This window comes from Filobasidium floriforme (assembly GCF_021052385.1).
Source record: "Filobasidium floriforme strain CBS 6241 chromosome Unknown HD553scaffold_14, whole genome shotgun sequence".
NCBI lineage: Eukaryota > Fungi > Basidiomycota > Tremellomycetes > Filobasidiales > Filobasidiaceae > Filobasidium > Filobasidium floriforme.
This window is the reverse complement of record NW_025763635.1, coordinates 411,846-432,335: the sequence shown is the minus strand read 5'-3', so window position 1 is coordinate 432,335 and position 20,490 is coordinate 411,846. Positions and strand designations below refer to the sequence as shown.

General features: G+C 52.5%; 10 protein-coding genes across 10 annotated transcripts; 5 read left to right on the top strand and 5 right to left on the bottom strand.

Annotated features, from left to right (window-relative positions):
- Nucleotides 1–63: 63 nt before the first annotated feature.
- HD553DRAFT_258396 (uncharacterized protein) lies at nt 64–1,321 on the top strand (the record flags this gene model as incomplete). The annotated part of the gene is made up of 5 exons (XM_046177381.1): nt 64–189; nt 243–330; nt 398–539; nt 608–1,044; nt 1,161–1,321. Coding segments are annotated over 5 exons (954 nt in total), but the record flags the coding sequence as incomplete, so codon positions are not given.
- Nucleotides 1,322–2,831: 1,510 nt separating this feature from the next.
- Nucleotides 2,832–3,895, top strand: HD553DRAFT_343132 (uncharacterized protein; the record flags this gene model as incomplete). The annotated part of the gene is made up of 5 exons (XM_046182845.1): nt 2,832–3,082; nt 3,147–3,400; nt 3,527–3,620; nt 3,682–3,803; nt 3,861–3,895. The coding sequence occupies 5 exons, from the start codon at nt 2,832–2,834 to the stop codon at nt 3,893–3,895; spliced, it is 756 nt and encodes a 251-aa protein (XP_046035720.1).
- A 282-nt stretch (nt 3,896–4,177) lies between these two features.
- Nucleotides 4,178–6,885, bottom strand: HD553DRAFT_55014 (major facilitator superfamily domain-containing protein). The gene is made up of 9 exons (XM_046184310.1): nt 6,645–6,885; nt 6,423–6,568; nt 6,253–6,355; nt 5,974–6,178; nt 5,827–5,907; nt 5,358–5,761; nt 5,132–5,276; nt 4,908–5,071; nt 4,178–4,845 (listed from the first exon to the last, which is right to left on the bottom strand). Exons 1-9 carry the CDS (start codon nt 6,794–6,796, stop codon nt 4,608–4,610), a joined length of 1,638 nt encoding a protein of 545 aa, XP_046035719.1. The 5' UTR covers nt 6,797–6,885; the 3' UTR covers nt 4,178–4,607.
- A 241-nt stretch (nt 6,886–7,126) lies between these two features.
- HD553DRAFT_350794 (uncharacterized protein) lies at nt 7,127–8,029 on the bottom strand. The gene is made up of 3 exons (XM_046183565.1): nt 7,934–8,029; nt 7,729–7,859; nt 7,127–7,651 (listed from the first exon to the last, which is right to left on the bottom strand). Exons 1-3 carry the CDS (start codon nt 8,006–8,008, stop codon nt 7,465–7,467), a joined length of 393 nt encoding a protein of 130 aa, XP_046035718.1. The 5' UTR covers nt 8,009–8,029; the 3' UTR covers nt 7,127–7,464.
- On the top strand, nt 8,030–12,356 carry HD553DRAFT_313309 (uncharacterized protein). The gene is made up of 18 exons (XM_046180219.1): nt 8,030–8,383; nt 8,466–8,544; nt 8,627–8,657; nt 8,730–8,819; nt 8,890–9,545; nt 9,612–9,769; nt 9,840–9,847; nt 9,924–9,935; nt 10,007–10,294; nt 10,371–10,584; nt 10,645–10,794; nt 10,866–10,969; nt 11,037–11,243; nt 11,303–11,401; nt 11,460–11,579; nt 11,643–11,701; nt 11,770–11,888; nt 11,954–12,356. Exons 1-18 carry the CDS (start codon nt 8,330–8,332, stop codon nt 12,269–12,271), a joined length of 2,766 nt encoding a protein of 921 aa, XP_046035717.1. The 5' UTR covers nt 8,030–8,329; the 3' UTR covers nt 12,272–12,356.
- Nucleotides 12,357–13,017, bottom strand: HD553DRAFT_273761 (uncharacterized protein; the record flags this gene model as incomplete). Its single annotated transcript, XM_046177829.1, has 3 exons — nt 12,357–12,465; nt 12,529–12,652; nt 12,702–13,017. The coding sequence occupies 3 exons, from the start codon at nt 13,015–13,017 to the stop codon at nt 12,357–12,359; spliced, it is 549 nt and encodes a 182-aa protein (XP_046035716.1).
- A 351-nt stretch (nt 13,018–13,368) lies between these two features.
- On the top strand, nt 13,369–15,315 carry HD553DRAFT_350791 (uncharacterized protein; the record flags this gene model as incomplete). Its single annotated transcript, XM_046183564.1, has 6 exons — nt 13,369–13,489; nt 13,577–13,804; nt 13,879–13,946; nt 14,051–14,807; nt 14,899–15,069; nt 15,146–15,315. 6 exons carry the CDS (start codon nt 13,369–13,371, stop codon nt 15,256–15,258), a joined length of 1,458 nt encoding a protein of 485 aa, XP_046035715.1. The 3' UTR covers nt 15,259–15,315.
- A 207-nt stretch (nt 15,316–15,522) lies between these two features.
- HD553DRAFT_343126 (uncharacterized protein) lies at nt 15,523–16,037 on the bottom strand (the record flags this gene model as incomplete). Its single annotated transcript, XM_046182844.1, has 2 exons — nt 15,523–15,603; nt 15,693–16,037. The coding sequence occupies 2 exons, from the start codon at nt 16,035–16,037 to the stop codon at nt 15,523–15,525; spliced, it is 426 nt and encodes a 141-aa protein (XP_046035714.1).
- A 62-nt stretch (nt 16,038–16,099) lies between these two features.
- On the top strand, nt 16,100–17,981 carry HD553DRAFT_313301 (Extradiol ring-cleavage dioxygenase, class III enzyme, subunit B). The gene is made up of 8 exons (XM_046180218.1): nt 16,100–16,436; nt 16,529–16,742; nt 16,847–16,981; nt 17,062–17,140; nt 17,207–17,276; nt 17,349–17,548; nt 17,631–17,753; nt 17,825–17,981. Exons 1-8 carry the CDS (start codon nt 16,424–16,426, stop codon nt 17,906–17,908), a joined length of 918 nt encoding a protein of 305 aa, XP_046035713.1. The 5' UTR covers nt 16,100–16,423; the 3' UTR covers nt 17,909–17,981.
- Nucleotides 17,982–18,159: 178 nt separating this feature from the next.
- HD553DRAFT_313300 (fumarylacetoacetase) lies at nt 18,160–20,354 on the bottom strand. The gene is made up of 7 exons (XM_046180217.1): nt 20,084–20,354; nt 19,773–19,971; nt 19,301–19,640; nt 19,082–19,208; nt 18,921–19,005; nt 18,790–18,850; nt 18,160–18,727 (listed from the first exon to the last, which is right to left on the bottom strand). Exons 1-7 carry the CDS (start codon nt 20,300–20,302, stop codon nt 18,433–18,435), a joined length of 1,326 nt encoding a protein of 441 aa, XP_046035712.1. The 5' UTR covers nt 20,303–20,354; the 3' UTR covers nt 18,160–18,432.
- Nucleotides 20,355–20,490: the final 136 nt, after the last annotated feature.

The window sequence follows — 20,490 nt, the reverse complement described above, 5'->3', positions numbered from 1 at the left end:
ATGGCCGTCATCACTCGACCGCCCGTTTCCGTCGTTCGGGACATCAAGGCTGAACATGCCCTCGACTTTGATGCCACCTACGATGACTGGCGAGGCGATCTCATTCGAGATGGCTACGCCGTCATCAAGGGCATCCCCGAACAACGCGCCGAGCAGTATGTCGAACAAGTTCACGACTTTCTCGAATCTGTGTAAGTCACGAGGTTCTGATAAGCGGTCGTACTTCTCGCTAATCCCGGTAGGGCTGCGAGAACAGCAACCTCGGGTACGACCGTAACGACCCATCTACAATCAAAGAAGAGAGACTCCCCGTCATCACGGAAAAGGGCAGTAAGTAAAGCTTCGCCGCGTTCTCTGATCAAGGCGCACCTGATCACAATCGACTCGGCTTCAACAGTGATTCAGCATTATGGAGTATGCCACGAGGATTTTGTCTGGCAGATCCGACAAGAACCTGGGGTCTACGGAGCCTTTGAAAAGGTCTACGGGACTGAGGATCTGATCGTCAGCTTTGACGCTATCAACGTGTCTTTCCCCAAGTTCGTGTCCGCTCTCGTATAGATCCTTCTGACCTAGAGATTATTGACCACCAACCATCTTCGCACAGCCGTAAGGATCTGAAGCCCAACACCCCCTGGACCCATCAAGATCAGGATCCAGACCGTCCAGGCTTTCGCTGTTTGCAGGGTTTGGTAAATCTGCTGCCCAATGGCCCTAACGACGGTGGCCTCATCGTAGCCAAAGGCGGGCATCTCCTGAGCGAGGAGTTCCATAGAGAGTTCGCGGAGGAGACTAGGATCTGGCAGTGGACGAATGAATGGTACGGGTTTACCGAAGCGGGGGTTGATTGGCTTAAGAGCAAAGGCCTCGAATGGGTCAAGGTTGAGGCGGGGCCGGGCGATCTCATTGTCTGGGATTCGAGGACACCTCATTATAACTGTTCGCCGACCGGGGATCGAGCCAGAATGGCCGTCTATACGTGTTATATGCCCGTCGCCAGTGCTACGCAGCAGGAGCTACAGTGCAAGAAGCAGGCTTTCGAGAGTGAGTACCCGAGATCTAGACGCGCTTTCACCCTCACCCCGCTCTCGACCTATCTCAACCCTGAGAAGCATCCCGACCGCTGACCATTTCCATCTTATTTGACCTGCGACTTCTAGATGTCAAGGGAACCACGCACTGGCCCCAGGCGCTGCAGCTCTTCGTCCTCCCTTGCCTAAGGGACGGTCAGCCCGACCCTCACAACCGGCCCCGACCCTCAAAGGAACCTAGTTTCAGCGAACGTGGTTGGAAATTGACCGGTATCCCTTACATCACGTCGACTGCCTAGACGCATTGGAGGCCGAGTTGACAGCGATCGCTTGTCATGATAGGAAGGATGTGTCGAACATGAGGCGATGATCTTGTGAACTTAGCCATGTACATGTATGTCGTTGCGACCGCAAGCTTTTTCAAGTTCGAAAGTCCTTTGCGAAACAAGCCATCGGCCTAAACCCATCGTGGAGTAATGATATACGGTAGCCAACTACTATCAACGACCGCTTACAGCATATTTCCGCTGTCCAGAGGATTCTACACGTACGTCGTCACGTGAAGGCTCGCATGGAGAACGTGCATTGTTGCATCTTCCATAGCTTGGGTGACCGATAGAGAGCGCCTGCGATTTACTGTCGTTCTGCTGAAGATCCATTTCGTTTCGCTCTTCTTGAATAACCCCTCGACGAAGTCCAGGAAGTGTCGCTTGCTTATGGGCAAGCTTCCGGCCGTTTTTTGATTTGTCGGGCGCGAGGAACTTGGTATTCTATGCTGATAGATCGAGATACCTCAGAGTACAGTGTACATTAGCAATATAGTTAACGGTTGAGAGTTAGACTTACCCCTGAATCGATCTGGTTGACGAGCAGAGTGGCTCGCCCGGCGCGTCGGATTAGCGCGCCTCGAAGTTCGAAACCTTAAACGGCGATCTGCGAGCGTTCTTTGGCGGATCCGGCGAGTCCAAAGGAGGTCCTTTGTGATCGACAACCCTTTTCGCAGCAACAACGACCGGGGCCGTGCGCGTGACTGCGAATAGATTTAGTGCCGTGGGTTTTAGCCAGATCGGTATCCTTTCACAGCGACAGCGACGAGAGCCGCGCGTTGCTGTTAGCCGGTCGCCTGAAACACTGCCCGAGATGAGCCATGGACGACATTTGTGCGATATACGTGTTGGTAAAGGAGGTTCACGGCCGAAGTAGACAGCGAGGTTGGCGCTCGATCGTCGCCCGTCGATGATTCAAGCATGAATCCGTCGGCCCCACTTTTATTTGTGTACTTACAACGAAGTCCGAAAGTGAAAAACCGATGCAAAGAACATTCTTTTTCGGCCCAGTCTTGTCGCGACGTTATGCGGGAAAGGACCCTAGGCTGGATTTGATCCCATCGATCATATCATCACGTCACGCTCTTCCACCTCCGTGACCTCATCCCCCCCCCCTCGACAACAAGGAGGGCTGTGGGTTGCATGCGTTGTGGTTTCGGGGACACCTCGCTTATGCGACGCGATATCACCGATCGGAAGCGACCACTCTGGACAACACCGTAATGTATGTGAGACAGACGTTGATCGGGGATGCGGTAGTAATTATGCCCGGCCCGAGCTATCCAACAGGAAGCGATCTATGCGAAAACCCTCATGCTACGCGTACGCAGCTGAGTCTCACTCTATAAGCTGTCGATGTCAGTCACCAGTGAGCTTAAAGATCGTCACAGCCCTCACTGTCGACCCTGATCATATCCTCCTTTCGATCATAAACTGCACTCCTTCGGTCGCCTCCCGTAGCCTTACAGCAATTATGGCTCAGCCAGTCCAATTCCCTCCGCCCTCATGGAAGTTTTACCCCATTGTATACGTAACAAATGGTCAGGAGTTCCTGGGAACGGATCTGGAGAAACTAGGCACTACGGAGTGGATGACGGACGATTTTATTGAGCGGGGCATCAGGGCTGTCGCACACATGCCGAACGACGAAGAAGGAATTGCTCTCACTGTCAGTGCAGCGTGGGATTGGCCGGGGTCAAAGGTGAAAAGCACAATCACGCAGCGGTAAGTTAATAACCTCCTCCCTCTCTTGCAAACATAACCGTCACTTACCCCAATCGTTGTTCAGGTTGACTGCGACCGATCATGCTGCAATGGCCTTGATCGTTCGAGGGTCAGGTTGGCACTTCACCCTGGATGTGCGATTCTTTGGAAAGATCACCCGCAATTACCTGGTGGACTCTCTTCTCCCGCCCGTCACATCTTCTCGACCAGTGGTGGATGATATAAGAGCCAAGGATGGCGAGACGAAGGACAAACGGGCGAAAGCAGAAACGCTCGAACAGGGCCAGATCAGGTCGTGTCGGGAAGATATTCCTGCTGGTGAGTTTTGTTTCGGCTTGGTCCACGGTCGCTAGTTCTGCACCATCATGAAATTGATCACCGGTTCTGGTGTGTTATTCTCCATCTTCGTCTTGTCTCTTCACCGAATCCTTTCCCTCCCAACAGACCAACAGATTGTCAATACGGGATTGCAGGTGGACAGGTACAACTGCTCTTTGCACGTGATAAGAGCGGCAGTAATTGCGATAGACCGGTTCAGGTGAGTATGTCTTGGCATGCCGCATGTGAACGGGTTCGACCGACGCTGATGGCTATCATAGGAGCTATCGCATGGGGATCACCACTGCCGATGAGCTAGCCCTAGATATGATGACTGAATGGCAATCGCTAAAAGGTATCCGCTATACTGAGAGGAAGTTCTGGGCCAAGCTGATCAGCGAAGGTTAGTTGGCTCTCATCTGCGATGGTGGTGCGAATACGGATTAATGGCGGATTACAGACGTGTTGATGTCGACTTTCCCTACTTCTTCTTGACGTGTTTGTTGCGACCCTTGAACGACCCTCCCGAGACAGGCGACATCCGTGTAAGAATCCCACATCAAGCGAACTCGATTAGCTTGAGCGACCACCTTCACAATACTGGGGAACGAACGAGAAGGGTCGAGACACCGGAGGTCGAGATTTCGCAAACGGCAAGATCGAAAGAAACGAGCGGTAAAAAAGTCAAATTCGACCTTCCGAAATGATATGTAAGCCTCGGTATCGCCCATCTTTGCGTGCGAAAGATATGTACGAACTGATTATGTGATACTGGCCAGACTGGCTATCATGCGATACAAAGTAGGCTCGCCAGGTGTGGTCGCGAACAATATGAGTTACACACCAAAACCTGCCAAGCAGGTCTACGCAAACCCTTGCTACACATTCAGGAAGGCGGTGAACTTCCAAAGTGCAACAACTACGCTAGGATCAGATCGACAATGATATGCTAGTCTCTGCTCGACTCGACTATTGTCAATCTGTATCACGGATCCGGAAGTTTACACATTTGCACTCTTTCCCGCACTTCTGCTAGTAGTACAAATATCTGGTTCTTCCGCCTTGTCGGCCTTCCTCGTGCGGCACTCTTGATTTCACCATACGACTGATCATATCATTTTCCGTTTCCTTGTATTACCCAGAACCCTTTACCCTCATTACCTCAAATTCCCTTGCGAACCTTGTTACTGATCAAGATTCTGCATTCTCACTTTGTGGCCCTTTCAGCCTTCCACTTGCGGTACCTGGGCATGTAGAAGTACAGAGGCAAGGCCAAAAGTAGCCATCCACCAGCGCAGCCGGCCAAGATTCCATTGGCATAAGCGTTTCTTCCTGTGTTGGCGAGATCGGTAATGGCGGTGGCGAGTCCGAAAGACAAGATGTTCTTGCCTCCTACGACCATGACCAAGGCAGCTCCAGCATGGTGAGTCATGCTCTCGACGCAGCTATGCCGACCATCCTTGATCAGCCTGCTGTAGTTAAAACATAAAATGGGGATGTGACTCACTATGTCGTCGTGGTGATCAATATGCAGATGAAGAGATAAGTGGACATGTTCTGGCTGATGACAATGGCGATCCAGTGAACGTTGGGCGCGGCATCAGCGCAGAAACCATACATCAAAACGCCAAGGGAGAGGCCGAGTATGGTAGGAACAATGATAGCCGGGAGCTAAGATATCGCGCTGCGGTCAGCAGTTGGTGGCGGTATCTAGTCGGTATTGAGACTCACTCGGTGTTCTGGGAGATGGACGCCCCCGTTTCGCTTCGCAAACCACAAGTTGATCTTGTCACCGCCCCATCCGCTGGTCAAGAAGGAGAGTACACAGATGGGAAGGGTACCGAGGTAGATAAGGCCGGTATTTTGGTGTGCCCAACTTGAAAATTCACGTTCAAAGATTGAAAGTAGTAGTATCAGCGTCTTGCCGGAGAAACGTCCTATTTCAGCGCGAACGTACTGGTACTTCTCTTGCAATATCGTCCCGAATGTCAATGATTGCCCGATGGTGGTGCCAAGTACGATAGAAGATGCGCCGAGCGACCAGATAATAGCGGGATCCAGAAGGGCCAAAACCATGTGTTTGTATACGTTCAGAATGACCTTGAAGTCGCTCCACGTGGCCGGGACCCGGTAGAGGAGCGATTCGACGTAACCCATGTTCTCTTTCGGCCCCACAGTCTGATCCGCGTTGGTGTCCAGGGCTACGTGGGCAGCTTCCTCTTCGGTGAGCATTACGAGATTACCGAAAGCATCCACCTTGGCCGCCTTGCCGTCGATGGCAAAGGCGGGTCGTTCGAACTTGGTCTCCGGGGCAGCAAAGATTACCAAGAGGACCCCGATGACGGCGAGAATGGTAAAAATCTGGAGTGTAGCCTAGAGTCAGCTCTTGAACTTCCGTACAACCATAGAAATCGTGATCAGCTTACCCAGTAATACCAAGCCCATTGCAAATATTCAGCGATGTAGGAGCTCGCCGTGTTCAGACAGGCTGTGAACAAACTTTGAGCCTGTAAAGCTCAACACTCCTGGTAAGCGTCGATTGTATCTTCCCAACCGGATCGATGAACGCTTACCACCCAGTAGGCACCAAAGTACTTCGAGCGTTGGTGAACGAATGTCATGTCGGTGATGATCAAAGGTAACAGACTCTCGGTAGCACCGGCACTGAAACCTTGCAACAGCCTCGCTCCTAGATGACTCTCATAGGAGGTGCCTGATTTGGCTGCCCATACAGAAGACCCCACGAGCATGAAGGAGGCGAATATGAATACGGGTCGTCTGCAATCGGAATCGTGTAGACAGTCAGCAAGGAACGAAGCAAATTGATAGCGAACGAGGACGAGCAGACTTACCGGCCCACAACCAGGGCGAGAGGAAGAAACACAAAGTTTCCCAGCCCGGTGAATAGAGACGGCCAGGTAAGGAGCCTGACGACATGGTCAGCCGTGACACCCTCTACGGCCAGCATAACAGGTTCAGCCTCGAGCTATGTCAATGAGGTTCCGAGGCTCGACCTGCTCACGAGGAATGTAGAGGCCGAAGAAGATAGGAGCCAGGGCTCCAAAGCCGCCGACAACGCTCAAGGCGATGATAGAGAACCAGATAACAGTGACCAACAAGCCGACTTTGCGCGCTTTGCCAAAACTCAAAGGGTCGTGCTTGGAGCCGCTAAATGGCAGGTGCAAGACGAACGGATCAGCTCAACGAGGAAGTCTAAAGTTCTGAAACCACAGCTGGGACATACCTTGGGGTAGGAACGAGTCGGACCTCGCCATCATTCCCGATCAATTGGATGTTCCCTTCAATTTGAGGTTGAGATCCTTGCTTGCCGCCGTTCTCGGCGAACTCGACGTGATCTTGCTCGAAATGCTTCTCGTCTGCTTCGTACTTTGACATGATGGGGATCGCGAGATTTGTTGCTGCATAGTACCCTGAGGCTGTAAGGTTTCTTGATCATCACCAGGAGAATGACCGTGCTATTATACTGTATCGCTCAAGGATCAAGGAGGAGCTCATTCGTAGTAAAACCAAAGCTTGTGCATATTGATCGGAAGGGTCACCGTCGGGACCCACGGGGTCCGCGGAAAGAGAGCCCCGGAACCTTTTCGATCAACGGAGACGGTGACAAACCTAGAGTAGAAAATAAGTATGGACAAACGAGCGATACGGTTGTGGACGCGTGGACGTGCAGGCAGGCACCAATCTTGAAACGCTGCATTCGTCTGTGGCCTACAGTAGCTGGACAGCCTGGACGTCCGCACCCTTGCGCCCGTACCTCTGACTTGTCCAGGATAGGCTGTTATAGTATGACAACCGAACTCGTACGTTGATACAATAAAAGACTGGCAGATGACCATTGCACAGGGCGCAGATCGGTTGATTGCCGATGTGGTCGAAGCTCGCTACTGGCTACTGGGGTATGACGCGGGAGAAACGATAATGTACTACTTGCAGACGACATAGTATTCCGTAATAGTTACAGGTTGCAGGTTGAAACTAGGCACAAGCGCACAAGTACAATAAACAGTAATGGAACTATCGTTCGAACGCCCCTTCGCATCTCGTCAACCTCTCGTTTTGCTCGACATGAGCATCCTCCTGATCCTGCTATAAATCTCGGCATGACTCCAACCCGAGATTGCTACTGACGAGTCCGCAGAGACGGGACTGAGCGGTGGGCTGACCAGAATAGTTTCTTCGAAAGACTTTGTCACAGATCGAGAGGGTTCCAAGTAGAACAGGTCGCCATGCCTACAAGAACACGCGCCGGTAATACTATCAGTCCCGGCGAAACCTCCATCTGAATAAAATGAACGAAAGGCACTCACCGAACGCCCTGTTCTGCCAAAGTCTTCCCATTCTCTACCGAGCTCAATAGATCGATCTTGTTGGTATCTCCATGTCGACGAAGAGTCAAAGCCGTACCCTTGGTCGGATATCGAATGTGATGCGATCGAAGCTGTGTGAAGAGAGGGAAGCTGTCCGTCAGGCTTGCGCCTCGAACGCGTCGGAAAGACGGCGTGAAAGCCTTACCACCTGGTTCCACCTAGAGTCCTCTTCTACTTCGTTACGGGTCAATCCTTGCGGTGAGCGTATACGAACAATCATCTCGAAGCCTCAGGAGCAGTCGAATCAGGATGAAGTCTCAAAATTGAAGCGGGGCAGGGTGATCTAGCCCATCGCCCTGCCTTATAGCTTCATGCGAGGCAGGTCGCCGAGGTGCCTCCGCTACTTGCCCCCCCGGATCCGAACTTCCCGAAGCAGGCTGAGCAGCACCACACCACGTCTCTTGTCCAATCCTGGACATGTCATCTCGCATCTCGCCATCGCATGTGTTCAAACCAACTTCCGATCGCTGTCATCGTACCCATCTCTTCTTTCGCCACGTCATCAGACCCTGTCAGTCGCTCAGTGTAGTAGTATCCCAGGATGGAAGGCCGCGATAATCTGGACCCAGCAAGCGGTCCACCAACATTGCTCGGGGTGAGTTGTGGGCAGGTTTTCAGACACGGTTCGACTTCACAGCTCAATGTTTCCGCTTGTGCATCAAACCGAATCCCACCAGGATTTCCCTTCGTTCAGCTATGCGGACCAGTTGGAGAACAAGCAGGAGAGAAGGAATCGGACGGTACAGAGCTGCACAGGTGCGTCTCGGCTGGTCCGAAGGGGATGATAGACGGACCAAAGGCTGAATCATTTGATGTATGTCTTGGGACTGGTGCATAGAATGCAGACGGAGAAAGACCAAATGTGACCGGTGAGTCTCGCTCGTCATCCTCTGCATGTCATTTGGGCTCACGAGCGAATGTCTTGACGCTTCTACGTTCAGCGTCTTCCCGTGTGGTCCGTGCAAGACAAGAGGAGTCAATGCTAGGGATGCTTGTGTCGAGTATCAGAAACCTTTACCCGAAGGTCTAACGTCAGTCATCAAGTTTCATATCCCTTGTCATGACTCTACGCTGAAGCAAGTTGCTCTTTTCGATATCAAGAGGATACACTCACCTTCGGGATTTCGACACTCTCGTCTCCAGGGTGTATGAGCTGGAATGTCTCGTCAGTGCCATGTTTAGGGGGGAACATCTGACGCTTCCCGAGCATACGGGCACGGGACAACAGAACGCCATCGCATCTGGTTCGAGATCGGTCCGATTCGCTCCTGGGCCTTCTAACGAACCAATTGGCGAAGGCTCGAAACCCCAAGCAACAAGACAGGATTCCTTTTTCGACGAACCCATGGATAACATTGATTTCCAGGTCGACGGTATGGAAGAGACCTGGGATAATGCCGGCCAGAACCACAACCTGCCAAACGAGACGGATCAGTCGCGACTGGTGGTGGGTAGACACCCTCGTTCCTCTTCTGCCCGACAGGATACCAACAACAGTACGGACCCGGCCATGAACCTGTCAGGTCCTTCGATGTCTGTGATCCCACCAAATCCGCCGGTTGGCATTTCACCGCCTTTCAGGACACATTGGCAACAGGCCGGCAGCTTGCAGGGTCGAAGCTTTGCAGGCCCTTCCATACAGAACAGTGAACCCGTGAGCAAGGCTCCAAGTTTGACCGAACACGACGCTGCTCTGCTGTTGGAGGACATGGTTTATGATCGCAAGGTGATGCGCGATGGTAATACCGGTTTGCCAGGTACGTCTATGGGTCGATACCTTATATGGATGACTGGTTGCTAAGAACCACCATGTCGATTGACAGGCATGACGAGCGAATCCCGATCAACGCCTTTGGAGCTACCACAAGATTTAACGCCTAAATCGGTTGACGGACATGCGGTTGGGCAGGAGCTAATCCATATTCCCGGCCTTGATCGTCTGCCGCCGCTCGCTCTGGCGCAGTACCTTTTGAGCCATTTCGTAGGCCAGATTTTGACTCCCGATTTAGCTTCGAAACACGCTACTGACTTTGTAGGGTCTGTGATTTCAGTTGTCCGAGTCAGTCTTGTCATTTCTTGAGCAGAGTATATTTCACTTATCGAGCTTTGGTCAATTCCACCCTAACTTTTCTCAGTATTGAATGGCTGTAAGTTTGGATCAAGTCGGGAGCATCAGGTGGCCGCTTACTCTAGACTTGGGCTGCGGTCCGGATGACAGGTTTCGATGCCTCCATATACCAAGCTTCACTCAAAGGGTGCAAGATTTTCATCGCCAATTTACGACTTCCGGAGGCGTCTCATCGGATCAAGCAGCCTTTCTCCCGCTCTACACGGCCTGTCTGTGTGCTTCGCTTCACCTGATGACAGACGAGGTTTTACGCAACACGGGTTACAACCAGAAGGAGCGTGATGCCGCTCTTTCGGATTGGAATGAACTGCTAGAGGTGACCCTGGTGAAGATCGATTGGGCGGGCTCCCCTAGGCTGGAATCGCTCCAGGCTTTCATGTGAGGCGCAGCATATAGTTCGAACGTCGACTGGTGTTCAAGCATACTAATCGGGAGACCGTGCCCCCTCTATCAGAATCATCGGTCCTTACTGGTCTTCCATCAACCGGTCCGAGTCCCATCTTGCTCAACTCGGAACAGCCATCAAGGTCGCGATGAACATGGGATTATCTCGGCTGGGACCAGAGCTAGCGATGGAGTCCACCTCGGCCCAAATTGCACAGCATTTTGGGCGACGATGGACCAATGCGAGCGATCGCGAAGTCGGCCGTCGAGTCTGGTGGGCCCTGGTACGTCTAGCAGCATCATTTCAAGAGCCGATTAGGACTAATCAGAGGTCAGAAATTCAGGTTGAGCTGGATTGGATCGCTAGTCTTGAACATCGTTTTGATCATGTCGCTTCCATCGATCATGCCACCTGCGCTCAACCTGCCAATATTTCGGACGAGGCTCTGATCGGTCATGGTCCAATCATATCGGAGCCCATGTCCACGCGTACCGTGAGCGCTCAAGATATTAGCAACCGGGAGCCGACGTGATCTAATCTGAATTATTGCTGGGTTCGCGATAGGATATGAGCTTTTTCTTGAATAGGCTATCTTTCCTATACCCCGTTCGCAACTTTGTGCAGGCCGTCCTCAGTGCTGGCAAATTAAGTTACGATTTGATCATCAGGCGAGTGCGGTGATTCAAGAGTCTTCTGCGCAATCGAGTAGCTGAGATGTGTAGCTCGCACGAACAGCACTCAGGAGGGATTCATGAGCGTGATCTCGCAGCTTTCTCCTTTCTATCGTCTGAATGCCGATTTTGAAATGGATCCAACGCAATGGGCAACAGACGCTGCAACATTACAGCGATTGAGCGCAGAGAAACAGCTCATCAACACACACGGCCACTATCAAATCCTCAGACTACATCGATTCTATCTCAACATGGCTTACCGCTCTCAGTGAGTGAGCTCCCGAAAGACCAGACGCGACGTGACTGTCTAACATCCTGAGTGTACAGTAAGTATGCATTCTCCAAGGATGTCACATTGAAATCGGCCAGCTTCATACTCGGCACGAATCTAGCCCAATCCCCTGCGAACAGTCTTCTCCGCTATTGGTATGCCCTTCCCTACTGTGTCCGAAGCATAAATACACCGTTGACGGGCGCTATACAGGCCTCTTGCTCATAGCATCTTGTCGGCAACTATCGTGATTCTCATGAATCTTTGTCACGCAGGACCGTTTGAAATCGATGACTTAGCATTCTTGGTCCGGCGCGGGATTGGATCTCTTCGGTAAGCAACATTGTGAACTGCATCACAAAGCAAGCCAAGCTAAATTTCAGTTTCGTACTGCAGCCGGTTACAGGGCTCCGCTGCAACCTCCCGTTCGGCGGACGTACTGCAAAAGCTATATGGTGCGCTCACGAAACCTGATTTTTGTTTGCAAAGTTTGGCATCCTCATGTGGACTCAATTCCCATTAGACGCGGAAATGAGAAGCAAGAGAGATGAGCAGACTTCCCCTCAGGACTATGCGCCTGGAAAAAGGAAGCGACCATTCGAGGATCCCGGCAAATTCGGTGGACTGTTGAAGAGAGTTCTAGTGAGGCGCATCTCAAAGATTTCACCGGTGACCCGCCAACGGCAAACTGACTCAGAGCTTTGCAGACGAATCCTCACACCCCACAGCATCCGATAGAAGCAGGTCGTACGGATTACAGCTTCGACAATAGCCTCAAGTCGGATTTTAACCCTATCGGATTCAATTTCAATAACCTCGCAGACGGGTTCTCGCAGACTGTCGACTCGTCCCAATCAGGCATCATCAATGCAGGGCAGGATGCAGGAGCTGCAATCGACACGTTTGACTGGTCGACAATACTGATGGGCGACTCAGGCGGTCAAGATGATCAGCAATTTTTGGAGCTCTTGAGATGGACGATACCAGAATTTGGTGATGAGAGCGCAGGCGTGCCTTCGAATTAATAACTGAAGATGATTAGAGATGTGAAGGCGTAGACTATATGCCTCGATGCTGCAACTCGATAGTACTATAGCATAATCAACCATATTACAAATTCGATGGCAGAGGCTTTCCGTCGATCATTACAGGATCCGAGGCGATCAGGACGAACATCATTCTCGCCCACTTGTCGGTCTTGTTGTTCCATTGATGGATCCTGAGCGCCATTCGTAATCAGAACAGGGCCTTTTTGGGCGAAAACCAGACGGAACCAACTCACGTTCCCCTCTGAACCACGACATCAGATTGCGTCATCTGTCTTGTTTCGCCGTTGTCCAGAACCAGCTCCAGATCTCCGAAGATGACCACACCTGATGTCATGGTCAAGAGGTTGTATGAGTGATCTAGTGAGGTCGAATCGCGAAGGCCAGGAATACTTGCCATAATCGAGACTGTGTGTCCTGTGCATTGGGCTGAACGTGTTCGGGGGGAAATCGACGTAGCGGCAGACGATTCCGTTCTCTCGCGCTAGGGAACCTCCAGCCTTTGTTACCGCTCGATCTCCGGTGTCCGAAACGGTCACCGGCAGACCTTCGGTCGTCCAAGGGACATGGAAGACGGCGCACTCTTCCTCTGACTTGTAAAATTGTGTATGGGGGATATCTCCTTCGATCTTGAAAATTGCATTTCCTTGCTCGTCGTGCGAGGTGACAAACCGACGAGGATGAGGTGGAGCTTGTGAAAGGATTCCGGTGGCAGCGTCGGGCATGATTCGTGAAGCGTAATAGATGAACCGATGGTGTGAGAGACCAGGCAGCAGATCGGGAACAGACGTCTTGAGCCTTTGATGGCTCGTATCCTTATTATAATGGAAAGACTCGCTCTGAAGCGGCCGCCTCGGCGTTCGCGGATAGATTTGTCGGGGGATCGGCTTTGCGATAAGATCCGTCGCGTCCGGATTTTCCGCCAGTATCGCTCTGTCGAGTATATGTCACGAGCCCTTTTCACGATTGGGACGATCATCAAGCATCCTATCGAAAGACGACATGTTCTGCGCCTGCTGATAATCCGAGAAGTTCTAGGACAAAGCAGCATCTTGTTCCCGTCGTCGTTCTGAACCATGCCTGCCCGACACGATTTTAAGGCTTTGAACCGAGCTGCGGTGGATGCAGAGGGAGCCTTTATCGATGGCCGTCTCAAGAATATCGCCTTCAAGCACAAGCAATTGCGAGCTCTGTTTCGTAAGTAGACTGACGGATCTTGTCCCCTCTCCTATGCTCGATCGAGGCAAAAGGAACTGAATCCGACTACGCATGTGAAATCTAAAGGCATTTTGCAGGACAATGGCGAGACCATCCTGGCTGCCACTCGAAACCCCGGACGATGTGCGCTCGAGCTCGAACACTGTCTACAAGTCATTTCTGAGACGATCGAGGAGCTGCCCTCTGATCTCGTCAAGGCCGCCAAGGCGTTACGGGCTCTTGTCGATCCGAAGGCAAAACAAGGACGAAAGGATTGCGGCGCGGGGACGGTCTTGATCGTGGCCAATGAGACTCGTGAGCCATACTCTTCTTCCGCTATGAAAGGGGTTCGAACAATTTGGCTAACGTGTGATGCGCTTCGCGTGTAGATCCGATCGCCAGCTGGGTTGTACCCCTCGTCACTGCGTTTTACGACGGCAACGCCGCGATCGTCTCTGTAAGTGGACGACCAACGAATGTCGATGCTCTGGGCCAGGCTATGGCATGAAACACAGGTGCTGAATCGGATCACGATTCGTTGTCATCTGTCACCATGCTCAGTTCCCGTCACAATCTGCCGTCCATTCCACCTTGGTCCGACCTCTCCGCTCAAGCATGGATCAATCCAGCTTTCACTTCGTGATGGAAGACCCGTCCGCGCTCAACACTTGGCTCAAGTCCGGTCCGACCGGTCTCGCTGGACTTGTCTGCTTCGGGGATCTTCCTGGCACCGACAAAGATGACCTCGTCCTTCCCATTCGCAAGTTCACCGTCCATATTCCAGCTAGGGGGCATAACCCGGTGATTATCGACCAGTCCGTTGTTCCTTCAGCATTGCTGCAAGGGATGGCGATGACTCGAAGCGATGGGACGACATCGAAATCTTGCCCCGACGAAGTGCGCAACGCGATCCAGGATATAGCCAGTTCGATCGCACAAGCGTATCACATCGCACGTGGAGCCGACGACATGAAAGACAAGTCTGGTAGTGCCAGCTCTGGAGTTCCCGGTTACTTGCTCGTCCACGAGAACGTCTCGGCCTTGATGATCCCCGCGCTGAAGAGCACCCTCCCACCAAACTTTCAGCCACACGTCCAGGCCCTCGACGCGGCGGAAGACATCCTAGCCTCGTCGCAACTCGACTACCTACCGGTCTTCTCCGTCAGGTCATTGGATCACGCGATGGATACGGTGACCAATCGTCTACCTTCGAGTCCGTTGGCGTACGTGTTTGCGGAAAAGAGGTTTGGAGAGTATGCGGCGGGCAATCTCGAGAGAAAGTCGGTGGCTATCAACGATATCCCTCGAAGACTAGCTAGTACGTCGCCGAACCGCTGGTTGCCCGGAGATCGTCTCCCCGCTGACCACTTGTTGCCGTATTGGATTTATTCTGATCTCGTCCCGATCAGTCGCCGGTGCCTATGCTTCTCGAAAAGACTTTACCGTCAACCGAGAGCGCGTCTTTTGGGAGTCCGACAAGCCTTCTCGGGATTATGGCAATCCTGATAAGAGTTACAAAGGCTTGAAGGTAGCCAAGCTGCACCAAGCTGGAGGATTTAGGATCGATTTCTTCGGTGGAAGTGAGTTTGAAACGCCTTTCAGAATGGCCTTTGAGAGCGTGAGGACTGATCGGGGTTTGACATGATACCATGATAGGCTTCTTATTCGCTGCTAGTATTTTCCTGACTTGCTTCTTGGGGACGAGTGGATGGCTGATCTATCGAGGTGGGCTGTTGGCTCTTGCGAGATGGCGAGGTGGTAGGCTGTAGCCTGTATAACTTGTATAGCAGCTTTGTAGAAGTGGACCCAAGTATCGATCATCACGTGATATAAACTCGTCATAACGTCATCTTACGTAACTGCGATCGTCTGATAGCTGATGTCGAATGCTGTCGAAGATACGGAAGATCTCGTATCGTTATGCACTACCATGTCTATCATACATCATACACTGCATACAATCTTGCATCATGTATCATACAAGCACGTCTACACACTACAATCCGGCAACAAGAGCCTCCTCGTCCTCCCTGCTACCACTGTCCCCCGACCTTGTACTTGAACACGTCATCCGTGATCCTGCCAACCGTGTTCCGCCAAGCCTTGTTCGCCAACTACATCCCCACAACGCACAACATGAAAATTCATATCAGCTCGAAGCTCTCGACCGCTCACATTCAGATCGTCCTGAAGCCATGCTCACCCCCGTGATCCTGACGCCGGTGAACATGAACAGCAAGAACGTATACTCGATATTGTTCTGTCCCATCGGCCTGGACGCATAATCCACGTTCCGATCCAGCGGTCGGTAATCTGGCACGCCCCTCATCTCGACTGGCCAGTCGACCGGGCTTTCGCTCTCATCATGAGGAAGAGGCAGAGGGATCGCTGGGGACTGCTCGAGGGGGACAGAGGAGATCCTCGCATCACGGGCGACAGAGGTGGAAGGGTGAGACTGCTCGGAGGCCCCTACGAGGTCTAGGACGGCGGGGACGGCGGGGGGGATGCCACCCTCGGCGACGGTCGTGTAGCTTCGTTGTTGCGACATCGTTGTTTGGATGTGCAGATAGGATATCGCTATTTGGTTGTTTGAACGACTCTATGCTGGTATGTCCCTTTCAGCCGGTTCCCTCGTCACGATCGTATTCAAGATACGAAATCACATCGCCCTCCATGTTCACAGCTCAGTACGCGGAGTTCTCGGACGGGCGACGATCGAATTTCCGTCAACGCGGCGCCGGCCTATCCGAACGCCCCATCGTTTGCCCGCTTCATGGTACACTGGCTCGAATCATGCTCTGGTGCATGGCTTCTGCATAGTTATACGACAGTAAGAATGGACGAATCTACCTACCATCTGAAGCGGCACGAAAGCTGGCCGAACGCTGGCAACACACGATCTTCACACAACTAGTGAAATCAAGCCGAGACAATATGGTCAACGAGAGTGAGCATCCGGTGCCAGGGACTCTGATCTCTTATCGCCTCGAATTCGCAAGCTGATCACCTAATATGCATGACCGTCATTTTCACCACCAGCCTCCCCGACCTACCCGGTCTTCTTCTTCAGCCATGGTTCGACGGCGATGCTGCAATCTCGTACAGCACCGGCGGCCTATTGGGAGGAAGTCGGACGACAAGCGCTCGCTCAGGGGGTAGAGCGTATTGTCATCATGGGCGCACATTGGGAGACTCTGGGAGAGACTGTGAGGGTCTCTGGAAATCCCGATCCTGTCAAACAGCCGGTGGCTTGGTGAGCCTCGATCGGTTCTTAGCCCTTCTTTCAACTCGGCGCAATGAGCCCCACTTTTGCTGACCTCGAGCTTGCTATCCTCTTGCTTGGTGGTGCTCGTCCAGGGTCGATCCCAAGCTGTACACCGAATTTGACCTCAACCCGGATATGGAGCTCGCCGCCGAGGTTACCGAGATGCTCAAGGATTCCGGTTTCGACGCGGCTATGGATCCCAAGTTTGAACAGATCCACGATACCTTGTGAGTGCGACTGCGGGTTCAAGCAAGCCTGGGGTGGTCGCGGAGCTCATGCCTGCCGAAATCTTATATGCCGCGCATAGTATGGTCCTGAAATGGATGTTTCCGGGTGGGAAATCGCTACCCCACGTCGTAGTCAGCCATAACGCTCGATTTGATCCTGTAAGTCAAGCGAATCTTATAATCGTATGCACCCGCCTAGATGCTGAGCTAGTTCGGATTTGACAGCATTTCCACTTGAAGATCGGCGCGGCGCTCCGCCCCCTTCGTCAGCGCAAGACCCTCTTGATCGGTTCGGGTAAGCTAAAAAAACAGCGGAAATGTGACAGGCATTCACGTCGAGCTAAAGCCTGCCACTAATGATCAACAGGCGGAGCAGTTCATAACCTCTACCGCAACAATTGGCAACAAGTGATCATGCACCGCGATCACCTCGCTCAAGAACGGCCCCCTGAGCAGTGGGCAATCGATTTCGGGGAAGCTTTTTCGGATGTCGTTACCAACAACACGGGTCCTGCTTTGCGACGCGGTCTAGCGCGGCTGATGCAACACCCTCAATATCGGGATGCGGTGAGTACAGGCGAGCGAACGAACATCAATTACAGATCTGACGGGGCTTGCTTCGCCTCAAATCTTCCATTCCATTGAACAGCAAGGCACCGACGATCATTTCATGGCCGCGCTATTCGCCGCGGGTGCTGCGGGTGATGTTGAAGACGAAGGTCACAAGAACTATGCCGGCGCCGAATGTTGGGAATTACTCAATATGCGTAACGTGAGTGGCCTGGCATGTGCAGTCTTGATCGAGTCTGAACGGTGCTTACCGGAATGCCATCTCGACTACAGTCGCAGTTCCAGTTTGGCGACTGGCCTCACGCTCCACATGTTACGCCGATCCATACAGGAGGACAGGTGGTTCACTCGATCTAGAGGGACGTGCGAAGGAGATGTTGTATCGTTTGTGTATGTCATTGTATTCCGAAACATCGATCATGTCTGTGGACCACTCATTTCGCGAGTCCCAGCCAAGGGAGTACCGAGACCTTTCACGGAGTTCGTTTCGGACATGATCGCTTAAAGTTGCGCTCCATGACTGAATTCCGGTAACTCTAATGTTTGAAGGGGTGAGTGAGGTGGGATATGCACTCAAGAAGTCACCGGTCGCTTCATTACCATTCCGACGGACTGCCTTGAGATACCTGGGGTGATCCTTTCTTCATGAAAAGCTTTACTTCGAAAGCTACTATGATGGATCTTTGACCGCGACATCACATAAATACTGCTGCGAGCAATTGGAGCTCCTGCCTGTGGAAAACCATGTGACTCGGTCGGGCAAGCCAAGTAGATTAATACTGGAAGCCGCAGGCGATGAGCGTCGATTGGTTCACAATGATCCCAAGAGAATTCTGCGATGACGCTTTGCGATCCATTGTACAGGTACACGGGGCTGAAACCTACAAAGTCGCTGGCTTAATGGCACCAGAACACATTCCAAAGCCTACGTTGGCCACCTCGCCATCATCGCCCGTGCGCTTAACTCGAGCGTACATGTCCACCACGTCCCCATCCTCGATCCATACCCTCGTATTGCCACCACCGGTGCTCAAAGGTTTGCTTCCCCGTTCAGTGATTTCCAACATACACGCTAAGCTCTCGGGGTCAGGCCCGGATATGGTCCCTGATCCGAGCATGTCTCCAGCGTTCATGGGACAGCCCGAGACGGTGTGGTGGGCGAGAAGTTGGCCAAAGCTGTTCAAAGGGATCCTTCAGCCTTGCACATTGCCTTGAGGTGTGCGAATCGAAATACGTACGAATACGAGAGATGTTTGAGGTTGGAACGCATGATCGTGGTCGAGTCGTCCTCATTTGCGGCTGCGAGTGAACGGTTGGTATCAGCATCATCGTTAAAAATCTTGCCCTCATGCAATGATCCCTAACGTACGTTTGATCTTCATCAACAGCGGCAAATCGAAAGTCGGCGTCGAGTCCTTCTCTACCAGATAATCGGCAAGCGGGATGGGTTCTTCCTATGATCGCCCACGGGTCAAAAGTAATCGGATGAGATATGCTTGAATGATACAAGTAGAGAACGGGGTAACGCACTCTCGCCGGCATGGCGGTCTTGAAAGGTTCCAGCGCGTCCAGAGTCACCACCCAAGGGGAGACTGAAGTAGCGAAATTCTTCCCGTTGAACGGACCAAGAGGGAACATCTCGTAGCCTTGATGATCCCTGATATTTCGTTCAGTCGAGCGAAAGTGGTTCAAGCAGTCGAATCAACACAAGGAAGCGCGGCGCTACTCATCATCTCACACAGGACTCACCTAGCGCTCCAATCGTTCATGATGACCAACCCAAAGATGTTCTCCGTCACATCCCCCGTCCCCAGACTACTCCCCATCTCATTACCTTTTCCCCCGACGATAGCAGCCATCTCGAACTCCATGTCCAACGCCCGTGTCGGTCCAAAGCTCGGTGCGGTACTCTCCGATCCGGGAGCAGGACCTCGAAGACCTTTGGGCCGGGTGATAGGGGTACCGGACACGACGATGGAGGAGGCTCGGCCGTGGTACCCAACTGGGAGGTGTGTCCAGGCGGGGGGGACTGGAGGGCCTTTGACAGCCATCAGTCGACCCGCGTTGGTGGTGTGGTAGATACTTGCACCTGGAATGTGGTCGGTTCAGAGTTCAGACTAGATTGTCAGTCTCGATCTTGGAAGGAAGATACACGGTACGATACTGGTGGTGGATCGTCCGCAGGCGCGACTGAGACTAGGTGGAATCGCGCTCGACCTACAGAAATCGGTATAATCCCCAACCTTCACAGACATGTGCATGACGACCTCCCCTTGTTCGAACAACACTGTCTTCAATACCTCCTCATCGCCCTCGAGTGAAACCTCGGAATGAGATTTCGAGGTGAAGAGGTGCTGGATGTGGTGCCGGACGGCGCGGCGGGAAGAGAGTGGTTGACTGGCGAAGAGGTTCAGGGTGGACTATTTATTCCGTAGAGCCCGATAAAATCGAGTATCCCGATGATCATACAGATCGAGTTTGAGAGTGTATCAGTGTATGTGTTGAGGTGCGGCGTGGACGGGATCAACTCACCGCCTCAAACCATCCCTTCTCGTACCCCTCGACCTGATCGAATTTGCCGGCCCTTCCCAGCTCGGTGAGGCTGATCACCTTGTTTCCGATGATCGTCCCACAATGCCTCGCGGTATCTTTATCAGACTCGGTTGAAGAGGATGGGGAGAAGACGCCGAATGGGATGTTGTACAGGGAAAAGTCCGAGTCGGCAGGGACGGGAATGAAGGAGGATAGCATGTTGTTATGGTTGCTTGGCGTGAAGAGGGGTGCGGGTCGGGTGTGATGTTACTGGAGCTCAGAAACCGTTCTCGACGTGCATGACCGTGCATGTTGCATATGACATCCTCGCTGAGGATTCTTGTAGCTTGTAGCCCTTGTAGCTTGTAGGCCCGCAAAGCTCACCGCGTCCCGCCGGGTTGATGCGC